The 15,625-nt window shown below is 35.4% G+C and overlaps 1 protein-coding gene across 1 annotated transcript in view; it reads left to right on the top strand.

The window, feature by feature from the left end:
* The window catches only part of IGF2R (insulin like growth factor 2 receptor), a 144,434-nt gene that overhangs the window by 63,881 nt on the left and 64,928 nt on the right, over positions 1 to 15,625 (top strand). Inside the window, exons 10-13 of the mRNA XM_001371399.4 lie at positions 1,058 to 1,161; positions 5,155 to 5,319; positions 6,930 to 7,070; positions 15,044 to 15,187. Of these exons, the coding sequence (XP_001371436.1) occupies positions 1,058 to 1,161; positions 5,155 to 5,319; positions 6,930 to 7,070; positions 15,044 to 15,187 (554 nt within the window). The remainder of the gene's footprint in view (positions 1 to 1,057; positions 1,162 to 5,154; positions 5,320 to 6,929; positions 7,071 to 15,043; positions 15,188 to 15,625) is intronic.

The following is a 15,625-nucleotide window of genomic DNA, read 5'->3' on the forward strand; positions in this document are numbered from 1 at the left end:
CAGCCAACATAGTGAAAGTCCTTGATCATGAGGGTATAAGGATTATTTGGAAGAACTAGCTGTATTTATCTGGGAGGACAAGATACATATTATGAGGGAGAATGGGATAGGAGGATATAATTATCTTTTGGTATTTGGAGGACAATTAAGTAAAGGAAGTATTATTAGACCAGTTCTCTTTACCTTAGAGAAAACTTAAGAGTATGGGTGGAAGTTTCAGAGAAGCAAATTTAGGTTCGATGTTAGAGAAAAAAATTTCTTGACATTCAGAAGTTTCAAAATGGAATGGCATGCCTTGGAAGGTTGTTGAATGACTACTTATTGAGAACTAATCAGTTACTGGTTTTACGAGATAATTTCTGGGATCTTTTCTGATTTTGAGAGTCATTGATTCTTTACTTGTCCCCTAGAAATAATTATTGGCATCACAGTCTTTTGTAGAATATTAGAGTTTCACGGAACATTGTTTTGGAAATTGCTATAATTGACCTTTTACATCCTGCTGTGTTTTCATCTTAGGCATTTTCTCCATTCTAAACCTAGAATTTTTATTTACAAGGAGGGAAAATGATAAAAACGCAATGCAAAACATCTGAATTTTTGGGGCAGCTGGGTAGCTCAGTGGATTGAGAGCCAGGCTTAGAGATGGGAGGTCCTAGGTTCAAATCTGGCCTCAGACACTTCCCAGCTGTGTGACCCTGGGCAAGTCACTTGACCCCCATTGCTTAGCCCTTACCACTCTTCTGCCTTGGAGCCAATACACAGTATTGACTCCAAGATGGAAGGTAAGGGTTTAAAAAAAACCCAAAACAAACAAACAAAATCTGAATTTTTTTGTCTTACATCTAAAATTCTTAACTTAGGCTGAAATGGTTGAAAGACTTGATTTAAATGATACACCCATTTCCTTTGAAAAATTTTTGTTGCTCGATAGCTTGCTCTATCTTATTAGAAAACTAATTGGTTCTTTATGTGTCAAAAGACCTAATGTGAAAAATGAGAGAGAGAGAAAATTTTCAGACTTTCTGTAAAATGTGTTTATGTTAATGAACTCTAGATACTCTGATGGGGACCTCGCCTTAATATATCCTGATGGAGATGCATGCAGCTCAGGCTTTCAGCGAATGACAGTCATCAACTTTGAATGCAACAAATCAGCAGGTGAGGTTATATTTCTGTTTAATATACTTGCTACATCTGAACTGATGACCTTATGTTAAGAGAGCTTAATGGAATGGTAACCTTTCTTTGGGAACTAGCCAGGACCTTATTCACTATGGCAAGATAACCTTTTCCTCTATTTCCTAATGGATAGGAGTATTTCACTTGGTTTTCTGTTCCTGTGACCCTAACTTTTTATTACTACTGTGCCAGCAGCATATTAGAAATTGTTGTTTTGCTTTCATTTGTTCAGCACTGATGTGATAGATATGAAAGTAAGTCCTATTCTCTTGATCTCTTTTTCCCCTCTTCATCATTCAAGACTCATCATATTGCCCTGATGGGAGTGATTTTCCCCTCATCAAAACTCAGTCTGCTTTTAAAAGTTTTATCTGTGTGCATTTCTATCTTATTTCTCTTTGATTATAAACCCTCTGGAGATACTGTGATTCTATCTTATCCATGTTTGTATTTTCTCTCTTTCCTTTAATACCTAGCATGGTTCCTTTTGAGGTAGCTTATAGCTCAGTGGAGAGAGTGCTGGCCTTTAAGTCAGGAAGACCCGAGTTCAAATGTGGCCTCAGACACTTCCTAGCTGTATGACCTGGGCACACACTTAAACTCTGTTTTAAAAAAGTCTGTTTTCCTTAATTCAATGGAGAAGGAAATGGCAAACCATTCCAGTGTTTTTGCCAGTAAAACTCCATGGACAGTATTGCTTTGGTAAATTGTCCACAAAAAGTTGGACATACCTAAACAATCCTTTTTCATGGAAGACTTTTTCAAGGACACTTAATGTTGGATAAATAAATGGTTGTTCTGTTATTGGACTTTGGACTTGAACTCAGGAAGATCTAAGTTCAAATCTGGCCTCAGATATTTACTAGCCATATGACTTTTGGTAAGCCAGACCTCTTTCTGCCTTGGTTTCTGTACCTGTAAAATGGGGATATTAATAGTATCTACCATTGTTCTGAAGAAAAATGGGGATATTTAGAAACCATTTGCAAACTTTAAAGTACAAAATAAATATGTGTTGTCATGTCATTATTGTCACCATCTCAAATTTAGAAAGAAATGTCAATACTGGCATAGAAATTAACTTCAAGGAAACTTTAATGGAAATGGATTGCAGGAAGAAACTAGATGGCTAAATCTTTTTTCTGAACTTATTCTATTCTAACATGTATGTGACCAGAAGCTGACAGTCATCAGGATAAATAATACACACCTTATTTATGTAGTTCCCCTCTTAGCAAAGTGTTTTTCTTCAAGAGTTTTTCTTCAAGACAAGATAGGAAGCTATTCCATTTTTAAGGCATAGTACACAACAAAATTTGAATACATTATTAGTTTATATGTCTTAAGTGAAATGATATAATTTTAAGTTTAACAAAAGGATATAGTTTAATATTTTTCATAGTTTTTTTGCTCAAGCATAATCTGGGTTTTTTACAATGGAGTTAGGCAGATGCAATAGTAATTTTAATAACATTGCTCTAGCATTTAAAGGTTTTCAAAGTGCTTTTTTTCACAACCCTCCTGTGAGATAGGCAATGTGAGGATTATTCTACCCATTTTAGAGCTGAGGAAACCAAAGCTCAGACAATTCACTTATCTATAGTTGGATTTCTATATTAAATGTCTGTGGCAAAATTTGGACCCTAGCCAACACTCTCAGGTCTAGCATTCTTTCCACTGGGCCTATTGTCTTATGTGTTAATGTGTCTTGTATGTTATGTTCATAGGAGATGAGCCTCTTGGTGAACAAGCATTTGTGCAGTTTCTTATTATAGGACACATATGAACCTTTGTTGTTTTAGAGAAGGCTTTTTGAACCTGGGCTGTGGCATTTCAAAAAACCACAAATATCCTTCCTGCACTATTGTTATACAGCAGCTTACATGTGGTTCATATATAAAACTGTCTATAGAAATCTGTTATGTTTCTATTTATCAATCTTGAGGTAAAGGCCCTATGTTTTGGAAACCTACGTAACATGGGTGAAGAAAAAGGCCTATATTTTTGGCCTTATGCAGTTAATAATAATAAATAAGATAATAATGATTACAACAGCAATAATTTTCTGGGTAGTGAAGTCAGACTTAAAATTTACTGTAAATTTAGGTAAAAGTAATCCTTTGGGGAGAGGTTTAATTTAATGTTATCCTTTTTTTTTTTTGCAGTACTTCTACTAGTTTACACAAATCCATTTTCAATATGACAGATATTAAGGCCCTATGTTAAATGTAAATGTATAGTTATTAATTGGCCATAATTATTTAGGAAACACTGCATTTCCTATGTTAATATGTTTTTTCTGAGGAAGTTTACATTATCCCTGGTTCATCTCTTTTTATTTCTCCTTAGAACATTTGACCTTATAAAGTTTCATATGTTTGCTGTCTTCTCCATGTGATATTCTCTTTCCCACCCTTGTGACTTTTCTTTGACTATATCTCTTTTTATACAGTACACAATATCTAGTATCTAGTTTGTAATTTTTTCTGCTTTCTTGCAATGTCCCTCTAAACCTTTGAAGGGTCAGCGTTAAGAACCTACATATGACCATCATTTAAGTGCTTTATGCTTTATTATTTTTTATTGCTGGATAGTGCTCATTTAACATTTTTGTAAATCATTTGAAAGAAAATATTATGTGGCAAAAAGTATAAGTTTGCAAAGCTTTTTCACTGTTTATAAATTAGCAGAAAATTTCATTGGACTATATATTTTAATAAAAATGTAGCAGATGAACATTATTATATATAGTACAGTCAGTTTGGTTTCCATTCCACATCAAGACTTTTCCCATAGTGGTTTAGATGTAATGTGGGTCAGCATAAGAAGTGAAATGGGAATTTTGTTGAAGCCATATAGCAGAAAGAGCCTAGAAACTCAGAAATACATAACAAAATGTGTAGAGTACTCTATAATAATATCAATAGAATTTCCTTTTAAAAGTTAAAATAAAAATTTAAAGTTTGCAAAAAGATTATGAAAGTCAGCAGTTGACAAACTGAGACTAGAAATGTAGAGATATCTTTAAAAGTTTAATGGCTCATAAAACATATATGGTACTATAAACACCCCATAAGAGAAGAAGAAAGCTTTCAGATTTCTTCTCTGGTACAATGGGAGGGCCAAAAAATTTTATGTGGACTTTCCAGATCAGGTGGGTGCCATGCTCCTAACCCCCTCTGCAGTGTGGAAGGGATACTTGTATTTATTAAAAAATACTTCAACTTCAGGATGTTGGACTTTAAATTTCCCACAAATCTTTAGAAAAGGGGACCAGGAGTCAAAGATTGTTTTGTGAAGACATTGGCCCAATGTACAACTTGCTAATAGAATACCATCATGAGGAGTATTGGATGAAAGTAATATGAGGCAAAACTGTATTCACACTTAGAATGATGTATATAATTTCAATCTTAGAGCCTAAAAGAAATAAATGAAGCTACAAATAATCTGGATATGATAAGCTGAAATAGCGAAGGGAGCTGAAGGAAGTATGCTCAAGATAAACTTCTTTACAAAACAGTAGGGTCTTTAAAAGTACAAATGGTATGGATATAGAGTGGCCTTGGAAGGGTATGTGTGTTAAAGCTTTCAGGAAACACTATCTAGCAGTGAGGAAAATTGGGAAGTGTGCATGATAAAAATACACTTTCACAAATGTTAGTATTGGCAGAGGGATTAAGCTTAGTATGATGTCTATTTGTTACTATTTAGCCTTCTTGACTGAATATTTTTTAACTTGTGCTTTTTTTATTTTAGTGTTATATGCATATCTATGCCTTTTATTGCTTAGTAAACATATATCCTAGGTATGGATTTGTGACTGGACAATAAACACCTCAGTGTTTCCCTTCACTATTTGAGCTTCTATGATTTTGACCATAATAACCACATTTTGTGTGTGTATGCATGTGCGCAAATGTTTGTATGTGCATGTGTATGTGTGTGTGGTGTGCATGTTTCCCTTCACAGGCAATGATGGAAAAGGAACTCCTGTATTCACGGGTGAGGTTGACTGCACCTACTTTTTCACCTGGGATACAAAATATGCCTGTGTCAAAGAGAAAGAAGATCTTCTTTGTAGAGTTACTGATGGGAATAGGCGATATGATTTGTCTTCATTGGTTCGTCACGCAGGTAAAGTTCTTGTGGACGTTGGCATTAAATCCTCTCTCCCTTTTCTTCTGTCTCTACAATTTTCTCAAATGGGTAAATGGAGGTATTTTTAGCTCTTATCTCTCTCCTATAATTGCCTGATAGTCAAATCTTAGCTTATTGAATTTTAGGGATGGAAAGAACCCTTAAGAAATCAGAAAATCTAGATTTCATATATTACAGGGAGGAAGTAGATCCAGCAAAAGCTACTCACCTGCCCAAGGTTTCTTAGTACTTTGGATAATTGAATTGAGAAGGAATTGACCTTTAAAACACCTTCCCTACCTTCTGGTCTTGGGTTGTATAGATCTTGCCAGTATTCAGATTTTCACCCTTATTTCAGTTTTTACTATTTTATCTTCATCAAACTCTGTTGTAAAGAATAGTGGTATTGCCATTAAAAAAAAAGAATTAAAAGAAGCAGACACAAACTGACTTATCTAAAGCTATATAGCTAATCATGGCCCTAGGACCAGACTCCTATGTTTCTTTTCAAAAGTTAGCATTTTTGAAAAGGAAATGTTTCTCTTTGAAAATAAGCCTGATTCCTCATTCTCATTAAACATGTAGGTATTTATACATGCATTGTAGTATGTGTATGTATTGTTAAGATTAAAATTTGGCCAAACTGTGGCAGGTAAAAATTAGTTTTACTCTAGAAGTATTACATTTTTTAGAGATTTATTTAAGGTTAAGAATTTAAGAAAGTACAAGTAAGAAAGCATGTGTCTAGGTGGGCCGAGAGGCCCATTCAACTTCACTTACATCATGAGAGACGTGACTGCTTGGAAGGGGAAACAGGAAAAAGAGCTGGTATGGTAGGCTTCACAATCCGTTTAAATAGAAATTTTTGATCTCGCCAAGGTGAGGATCTCAGTGAGATTACAAAGCATTCTGGGAAGTGGCCAAGGACTTCTGGGGATTGGAGTCCGGGGTTCAAATCTCCATTTTTACAGTATTGCATACATGTATTCATGTGTGCATATAAAAGCAGTATCAGGGGTCCTCACTGTATATGCAGGTGTGCTTTTATTGTCACATGTAATTCCTCTAATCACAACTTACTTTCAAAGGTGTGTGAAAACTGAAATAAGGGTGTGAGTCTACATAGATCCTTTTTCCTCACCTATATTGTGAGGTTCCCCCCCCCCTTTTTTTGGGGGGGGGGTATCTAAAGGAACTTCTTGACCCTTAGTAACAAATTTCTGGGTGATGTAAGAGGTTGAAAACTACTACTGAAGAGTCAGATCTAAAACTTGATGTTAGGGTAATGTCTACTTACCCACCCCCTCAATCAGGCTGGGTTTTTTTTTCCTTTTCATGTAGCTTATTTTTTTTTTAAGTTTCTTTAATAGTAGCTGGCTTAATATGAGGCTCTGAAGAATAGTATTTACCTTTTTAAAGCATACACTGGTGACATGATATATTAAAAATCAATCACATTAAAATAGAATCCTGAAAATGTCATCTTTTTTATTTACATTGTTACTTGCATAATTTAAGGAAATTTAACTCAAATGTTGTTTAGATTAATTGTGGTGGCGGTGACTTAGACTATTGTTTTTGGCTAAAAATAAATTTTTCTGTTTTAGAGTTGGAGAAAAATTGGGAAGCTGTGGATAGCAGCCATGTAGAGTCAGGAAAGAAACACATTTTCATCAATATCTGTCACAAAGTACTTCAGGAAGGGAAGGCTAAAGGCTGCCCAGAAGATGCAGCTATATGTTCTGTTGGTGAGTATAACATCCAGAGAAAACACTGCAGTAGTTTTCTTCTAGGGCTTATAAAATTTTTTATCACTTTAAATTTAGAGGGTACCAAGGATATGAGGTGCGGCTGCTTTTTCAGAGACATAAATATTTTATTCATAAGCTACATGTTTGGGAGCCTTAGAGAACTTCTTAGACTGAGGCTGAAGTTTGAGGGTCAGAAAGATCAGCTATAAATGGAAGAGAGGTTTTTGGCAAGGCTGTTAATATTAAGAATCACAAAGAAAGCACTCTGTCCCTCTGGTGTTATGTGATCTTAGGGATAGCAATGTTGATAATACTATAAACTAATTGTGCTTTTATAGTATTTATAGTTAATCACTCAGATCTTAAGTTGTGTTTGAAGAAAAAGCCAAATCTAAGCGTTTTCATCTAGATGACCAAAGTAGCCTGGGTTTTCTGCAACAGGCACCGTTTTTTGTTTTTGTTTTTTTAAAACCCTTACCTTCCATCTTAGAATCAATACTGTGTATTGGTTTCAAGGCAGAAGAGCAGTAGGGGCTAGGCAAGGGGGTTAAATGACTTGCCCACGGTCACACGGCTAGGAAATGTCTGAGGTCATATTTGAACCCAGGACTTGAATCTCTGAACTTGGTTCTCAATCCACTGAGTCACTTAGCTGTCCCCAGGCACAGTTTCAAATAGTGTGTTTTCCATTTTCCTCTAAAAAAACCTACAAATCTTGGTGTTTAGCAATTAGTAACTGAATCAAACCTGAGTTTTTATTAAAACATTAATATAACCAAAAGACACAAAAGATTTTTTATTTTAAATTATAGACTGAGAAAGCTTTTATTTCCTTAGAGAGAGCCTGCTATGTTTATAGCTATATGCATATATAATATGAATGTTTGTGGTGTTCCTGGCAAAGTTAGTGGGAATAACTGGCTACTACTTTTCCCAGTAGAAAACTTCTGAATATAATTTCATGTAATTATTTCATGTTTTAACATGCAAAAAGCATGGGTTATTGTGGCTGCAAGGCAAAGTAGATCGAATATAATGAGGGGCAAAACTGTATAGTAGATAAAAGAGCCAACCTTGGACTTGAGAAGACCTAAGAAAGTCGTACCTTTAATACACTGAATTCAATTTAAGCATCTTAAAGTGTTTTCTATGTGTCAGCACAGTAATAGTTGATTGGATGCCAAGACAAAAAGAAGCAACTATTGTCCTAAAAGTACTCACCTTCTGCATATGTTGTCAGTATGATTAAAAACAAGTTTCTTACCTCCGCAGTGCCCCAGGCACTATGACTGAGCATTGGTAGAGGCTATATACAGTATTCTGGATAATTCTAAATAAGATAATCCAGAAGTAATTGCTTATTATTTCTTGAATGTTAAACGTTTGCATCAGTAGTTTCCACAGTCACAGATCCAGACGACTAACAAAAGGTTACTATAAATACTGCTCATGGGAGGAAACCTGACATCAGTTCATAGTGAAATGTCATTGTCTTTATCAATAATATTGTATATTTCCATTTCAAGATTATTTTTTAGCTGAGTGTAACGGTTCATCATGTCTATAATGTCTGCTATCAGAGACTGGTGAAACTTGATGGAGTTAAGAATTCTGAGTTACAGTGGAGCTAAAGTCAGTTGGTTGTCTGTACTCAGCCCATTCTTTAGGGAGTGGTATTGGGGGGTTGTGTGTGTGTGTAACCACTAGACTGCTTAAAGGAGCAGATGAAACATCTGGGTTCAGGCTTATGAGTGACCATTGCGCTTGTAACCCCAGGGCAAGATTGGGAGATAAAATCTTTACCACAAAAAATATGTTTCTTTAAAAATGAAACTTGACACAAATGGAATGGTGACTGCAGAGTTTCATTTCTTATAGTCCCATGATAATGGATACATTGCTTGGACCAAACTTTGACCATCAAATACGGAAAAATAAAGCAGTCTTGGATAAATTTCTGTTAAGTAGAACCTTACAGTGGTGCCTTATTTAATGCAAAGACTGAGAAGTTTTATATATTAGTAAGATCTTTTTTTAAAATATTAGAGTTAATGCCAAAGTTCTTGAACTTTTTATCTTTCCAGATTAGAAGTGAATAGTTGATTGTTTTCCTTTGTTTAGTACTATAGCATATTTATAAGATTGTTGTGTTAACTGGATTGTTACGTCAGCTGAGAATACCAATCTAGTTTCAAAGAATCATCTGGAAAATGTTGGCTAAGTGAAAGAATTTTAGCAGGAGTTGGTCATGTGATACACATTTGAATCATCTACATTTATGTAGATCAGTAGTGTCAAAATGAAATCAAAAATGAAGAAAATGGGGCTACTAAACTGTAAATAAGGATCCCTGAGGGCTGCATATTGATTTAAAAAGCCACATATTGACATTTTTGTATTTTTATTTTATTAAATTTCCCAATTATATTTTAATATAATGTGGGCTTTATTCTGCAGTGTTTGACACCTCTTGTAAGGTGATGCACTTCAAAATAATGTGGAAGGAATGTAAAAGTAATTTTTTTCATATTTTTATATTGTGAGGGCATACAGCAATGGTTTTTTCAAAGTACAGAAAAGACATTCCATTTGAGGATAATATATTACAGACTTTTAAAAATAGTTTATTTTAAAAAGGATTCTGATGGCATTTTTGTCATCACTGATAACTTTTTATTGGTAGCTTTTGTTGATTTAAACATCACTATTTCCTAACATATTCCTTCATCATTCCATATTTCTCCTTGAGAATCATCCATGGCAAACAGCTAAGAAATATTAATTAGCACATTCAGCTCCAACATTATATAGTGTTCCACTCCATAGTCTCACCAAGGTTTTAATTTTAGGCATTTTTTCATGGTTATAGGATTCATTTTCTCTCCCTCCACTCTTTATCCGCCAAAAGCTGACAAACAATTCCATTGAGTTTTATACATGTCTCACCATATTTGATAGGAGGTGGGCAAGTGCCTTCTCCTATATCTTCTTTGAAGCCAGAAGTGGCCATTGTCGTTTCATAGCATTTAGTTTTGATTGTTTTCTTGTTTTTTTCATTGTGGATGCCATTCTGGTTCTGCTCACTTCAATTTTTTCATGTGCCTTTGTTTATTCTTATGGCATTATATTAATTTACTACCATTTGTTTAGCCATTCCCCAGTGGATGAAAATATAAGGAGGGTGCCAGAAGTCTTAGGATAGTCAGTTTTAAGCTTTAATAGCTTAGTTTTAATTTCTTTGCTACTAGTGTTTCAGCCATATTAAGCATACTTTTTTTTTTCCTCCAATGAAAATACCTCTGACATTCTGAAATTTGGGGCTCCTTCAAAATTTTAGTTCTGGTTCTTAAGCAGTGTTGTTATCAATGTTTATTATTTTTAAATGGATGACTAGTCCTTTGTTAAAAGTTGCAGATGAGTGTATATGTTTATATTTGAATTTAGAAAAATATTAAAACTTTTTGTTTCTTGGAAAAATTTGGAAGAAACATTTATGGGGACTGGGGAAGGACCATAGAAGAGGGACCTACCAATACTAATGCCAAAAGAAAGGAGGGTAAGTAAAACATTAAAAAAAATCCAGAAAAGAAGGTTGGAGGAGACGGCCAAGAAAGACAGCTTCGAAACTATTATGTTGAGTTCATTATTTATTTGTAAAAAGCAGGCTATAAGCATTAGAGATTTGTGATTTCATATATGTAAATAATCTTTTTTTTGTTCTTTGTATATTGAAATGTTTGTATTAAATTTGGAATAAAAAATAAAAAAATATTTTTCAAAAAGTCTGTTTCTTTGTGACTGTACCCACAATCCCTGAATTCTTATGAGACCAAGAAGTATGAGTCTAAGTCACTTGACACTCTTTCAAATATTTGAAGACAGTTGTCATGTTCATTCCTAAGCCTTCTCTTCTCCATAGTTTATAAATATCCTGTATTCCTTCAGTCAGTACTCACACTCATGTGACAGTATCTGTATAGTCCACTCACTATTCAGGTTTCCCTCCTCTGGATATTCTTGTTTGTCATTGTCCTTTATGAAATGTGACACCAACCTAGGGCAGAGTAAGAGGATCTCCGTGTTCTGGACATTGCCTATATATTCATTTGCTTTTTGGGCCTAGGTTACAGTAATTCAGTTTGACCGTTTAATCTGTTCAAACTTTTTTAAAATTAAAATTTCTTCCTACATCATACTTTCCCCCATTTTATAGTTATACTATATGTTTTATCCAGGTGGAAGATAGTTAAACAGGAAACAAATGTTCCAATCCATAATTCTCCCATGAATCATAGAAACCTTTGAAAACAAATCTTGTTAGCCTCTAGGCCATTTAATAGGAATTAGAGCAAAGGCTTTCCTAGTGTTCAGAACATGGAGAAGTCTTAATATTCTTTACCGTGGTCATTAACAGATACAAAATTTTGTTCCGTTCTGGGTATTGTGTGGTTTTTGTGAGGTTCAGAAGGGAGAACAACATTCTCTCCTTTATTTGTGGAATCTAGTAATTTGCTTAGAAAATATTCTGCATCCTATAAGTTTTTCCTTTTGAAGGTAAGTTTCACAATTTCCTCACATAGTAATCTGCTACCAAGCCCATCTCTACTTTTTACTTTTAAACTTTTAAAGTAATCTTATGTCTCCATTTCATTATCCACTTAATCTTGCATGTTTTAGAATGTGATTTCTACTCCCACCATTCTAAGGCCACCTGAAAAATTATTTGCCTTACTCCCATTTTCCTCATTTTCTTTGTAACTTCCTCTTTTAAAGTTTTGACACGGATAATATTCCTTCTTAATTATAGGGCTTTGCTGACTGTCCCAATAGCTTTCTTTCTTTCCTCTTCAGTTTTAGTATTCCTCTGTTGCTATCTCAAGTCACTTTGATGAGTTCAACTTTTTTTGGGGGGGGGGCAAATGAATGAAGAACTCTCTTCCAAGTTGCTAACCTCCATCTCAAGCTAATATTAATAACGGATTTTTATGAGAGAAAATACATGGAGTAATGGACAGATAATCCATCTTGGTCCAGAAATATTTACACCAAAGGTTTGCCTTTGTACTATGTCCAGACTTTGTGACATTTGACAAGTCATTTAACCTGTTCCCTAAACTGCAGTCTAAGATTATAGATTGCAGAGAAGGGTTTTTCTTCATTGATGCCATTCAGTGCACCTACCAGGCATAGTTGATATTCCTATTACAGTTTGTATCTTCATCCCAGTTTCTACCATAAGTTTCCCCTGAAACCCCAGTCAACATGATTAAAACCTTTCTCATTATCTGAGATCAGAGGTGGAATGCTTGGGTTTGAATCCTGCCCTTGACAGCAAATCAATTTAAGCCACAGTATGGGAAGTAACTTAAGTGGCTCCCTGGTTTAACTAATATAAGCAAGAACCCCCACTAAAAGTTATTTGAAAAGTGGCTTAGTCAGTTTTTGAATCTAGGTTTGATTTATATACATACATACATACATATATATACACACACACACACTCACGTTTTGAATGGGCTGCATCTCTACTGCTTACTTGTATATGGAAAGGAGAAGAGGAGAAATGCTCCCTAACTGTATAGTAAGATCTAGTTGAAACATGCAGATCTGCCTACCATGTATATGTGAACATAGGAACGTGTGTGTATATATAGAGACAGACATACATGGTAGTATATATATATATAAAATGATGTAGATCATATACGTGTAGCTTTTCGTCTTGCTCTTTCGCTATTCACCTTCTAACTCCCCACAAAAGGTCCTAACAGACAACCTGCACACACTGAGAAAAACAAAAATCGGACATCCCTATCTAGTTTTCTATCTAGTTAAATTGTCTGGAAGAAGGCGAGGGGCGGTACAGGAAATACGCAGACCGCGCAATCGCCCGACGACCTTCTTAGAAGTCCTTCCTCCCCCCATATCCTGGGCCACAGCGCCTCCTTGTGGCCAAACCTTGGCCTTCCTACTGGGTCTTTTTTGGGATTAAATGACTAGCCCAGCCCCCTTGGATTTTGAAGATCTGTGGTTCGTCAGTGCAGTATAGCGGCGGCGGATGTTGTCAGAAGGTTGTCGCACGGGATGTGACGGTAGACCATGTGATACACCGTAGTCGAGTGGTTCGCCCGCTGGCGGATTTTGTCACCCTGCTGTTGTGGCGGACCCAGTCTATTGACGCCGCCGCCTCCCGCCCATTTCTACAGATCATAAATTAAGCATAGTTTAAGTGGCAAAAGGTCCTCCAATGCCACATGCCCATTTATCTGCGGCGTTCCTACAGACCTCCTCGACAGGAACATGTGTTCCTTGGCCTGATTCGGGGTGTGGTTATTTTTTATTTATTTATTTTTGGTCCTCTGGGTTTTCGGCAGCGCATTTTGAAAACCTCAGGCGATGACCGGATATTACGCATTTGGACCACTTTTAGGGAGGAAATGATTAAAGACCCTTCGGAAAGCCCCTGTCCTTTTGGAAGAACTTTATGGCATTTCTGAAGCATCATCTTATTAATATTTTACACTGGTGTGTGCTCTACATTTATACGTACATGTAAACACATACTCATGCACATGCGCATACATATATGCATGTACAATATACACGTGGCCACTTGGAGGCGCTCCGCCACCAAGGTTGAATGAAGAACAAAACAAAAGAAAGAGGTCGCTCAGCCGCTTTGCTTTCCAAGCTGTGTATATATTTACTTAAGAAGGCTTTTTGGCATGCATACAAAGCTTCGAAGACTATGAATTTAAAAAAGAAACCGCTCTATCGTAAAGTGTGGACATCTAATCTACCAAATACAGTTCCTAGATTTAGAGTTAGAAGGGATTGTTGAAACCGACTGGTGTATGAAACTTCTTTTTAATAGAGATTTATCGAGATTTAGAACCAGAGGGAATGGTAGAGACTGGCCGGGGTATACGCCTCCTAATATAAAAACGGACAATCCAAAGGCGGGAGAGGTTGTCTAATGTAACTGAGATGATGGAGGCGCTAATTTTATCCTGGTTCTCTTTCATTCCAAAGTCATCGTCCTATGGTTTATTTCTACTAAAATATTGACTTTTGTTTATTTCTACTAAAATACTGAAAAATAAATACTGAACAATTTACCGTTTCTCTGCCATGTTCTTAACAAACTGACTCCTTCAGACATTGATAAAAGCAAACAGCACTGGGAAAGTCCTCGGGTCTTGATTCTTTATTTGTTCTGCTGCGATTTAGTGGTAGAACTACAATAGTATTTATATAGTACTTTTAAGGTTTACAAAATGTGTAGTTTTTAAAATAAATACCATTCTGTATGATCCCCACTATGTATAATTCTGGGAGGTGGGTGGTATTATTTTAAAGATGAGGAAATTGAGGTAGAAAAAGGTTGTGTTTCTTGCCCAGGGTCATACAGATAGTAAATTTATGAGGTAAAATTTGAATTCAGGTCTTCCTTTAAGGCCAGCATTTTATCCAGAGCACCACCTCACTGCTAAAAAGAGTTGATTTGCTAGTAAGGCAGGCTTTGCATGTTGAGGGAATTTTATTTATATTCAGAATATTTCATTAATAAATTTTTATTTTTTTCCATTTGAATTAGTTTATTTAGTCAATTTAGAAGGTTATTCCTTGGTTACAATAATCACATTATTTCCCTCCCTTCCCTCCACTCACCCTTCCAGCAGCCTACCTGCAATTTCATTGGGTATTACTTGTGTCCTTGATCAGAACCTATTTCCATGTTGTTGATGTTTGCACTAGGATGTTCATTTAGAGTCTGTACCTCCCCATCATATCTCCTCGACTCATGTAATCAAGCAGTTGTTTTTCTTCTGTGTTTCTACTCCCACAGTGCTTTCTCTGGATGTGAATAGCGTTTTTTTCTCTTATTAATAAATTTAATTTTTAATTTAATTTTTGTTTAAAATGTACTTGGTCATGTTTTTTTCTGCCTCTCCTGTCTCTTTCTCCAGGTGATCAAGGTTTTAAAAATCTAGGCAAGTTTGTGTCTTCTCCAATAAAAAATAAGGATAATATTCAACTTTCCTATTCCGATGGTGATGACTGTGGCCAAAACAAGACAATCACAACTATCATAACACTTATATGCAAGCCAGGTAAAAACAATATTTTAATTAGTTTTCTTGGCTTTTGTAGAACCTGTGTATTTCTTTTATTTCTTTTATCAGTCATTCATTGTGCAGAGATCTGACCCTATTGCTTCAGTGACTTAGCTCAAGGAATGCATCCTTCATGAGAACTTTACTGATTTTCTCATCCTACACTGTCATATCACCTAGTAGTTATTTTATATATGTTTGATTCCCTTGTATGTGTCATTATCTCGAACTTTAAAGTGTCAAGTATTTGAAGGTAGGAGAGCTTCCGTTTAATTTTTGTCTTAATTTATCCAGCATGAAGCATAGCAATTTGCATCTAGTAAGCACATAATAAAAAATTGTTGCGATTTGTGTGTAATGGTTTGTAGCTAGGCATTTCAGGTTTTAAATTTCTGATTTGGATTAGATATTTGAATTTTCTTGTGTATCTTCTTT

The sequence above is a fragment of the Monodelphis domestica genome, chromosome 2 (assembly GCF_027887165.1).
Source record: "Monodelphis domestica isolate mMonDom1 chromosome 2, mMonDom1.pri, whole genome shotgun sequence".
In the NCBI taxonomy this organism is placed as follows: domain Eukaryota; kingdom Metazoa; phylum Chordata; class Mammalia; order Didelphimorphia; family Didelphidae; genus Monodelphis; species Monodelphis domestica.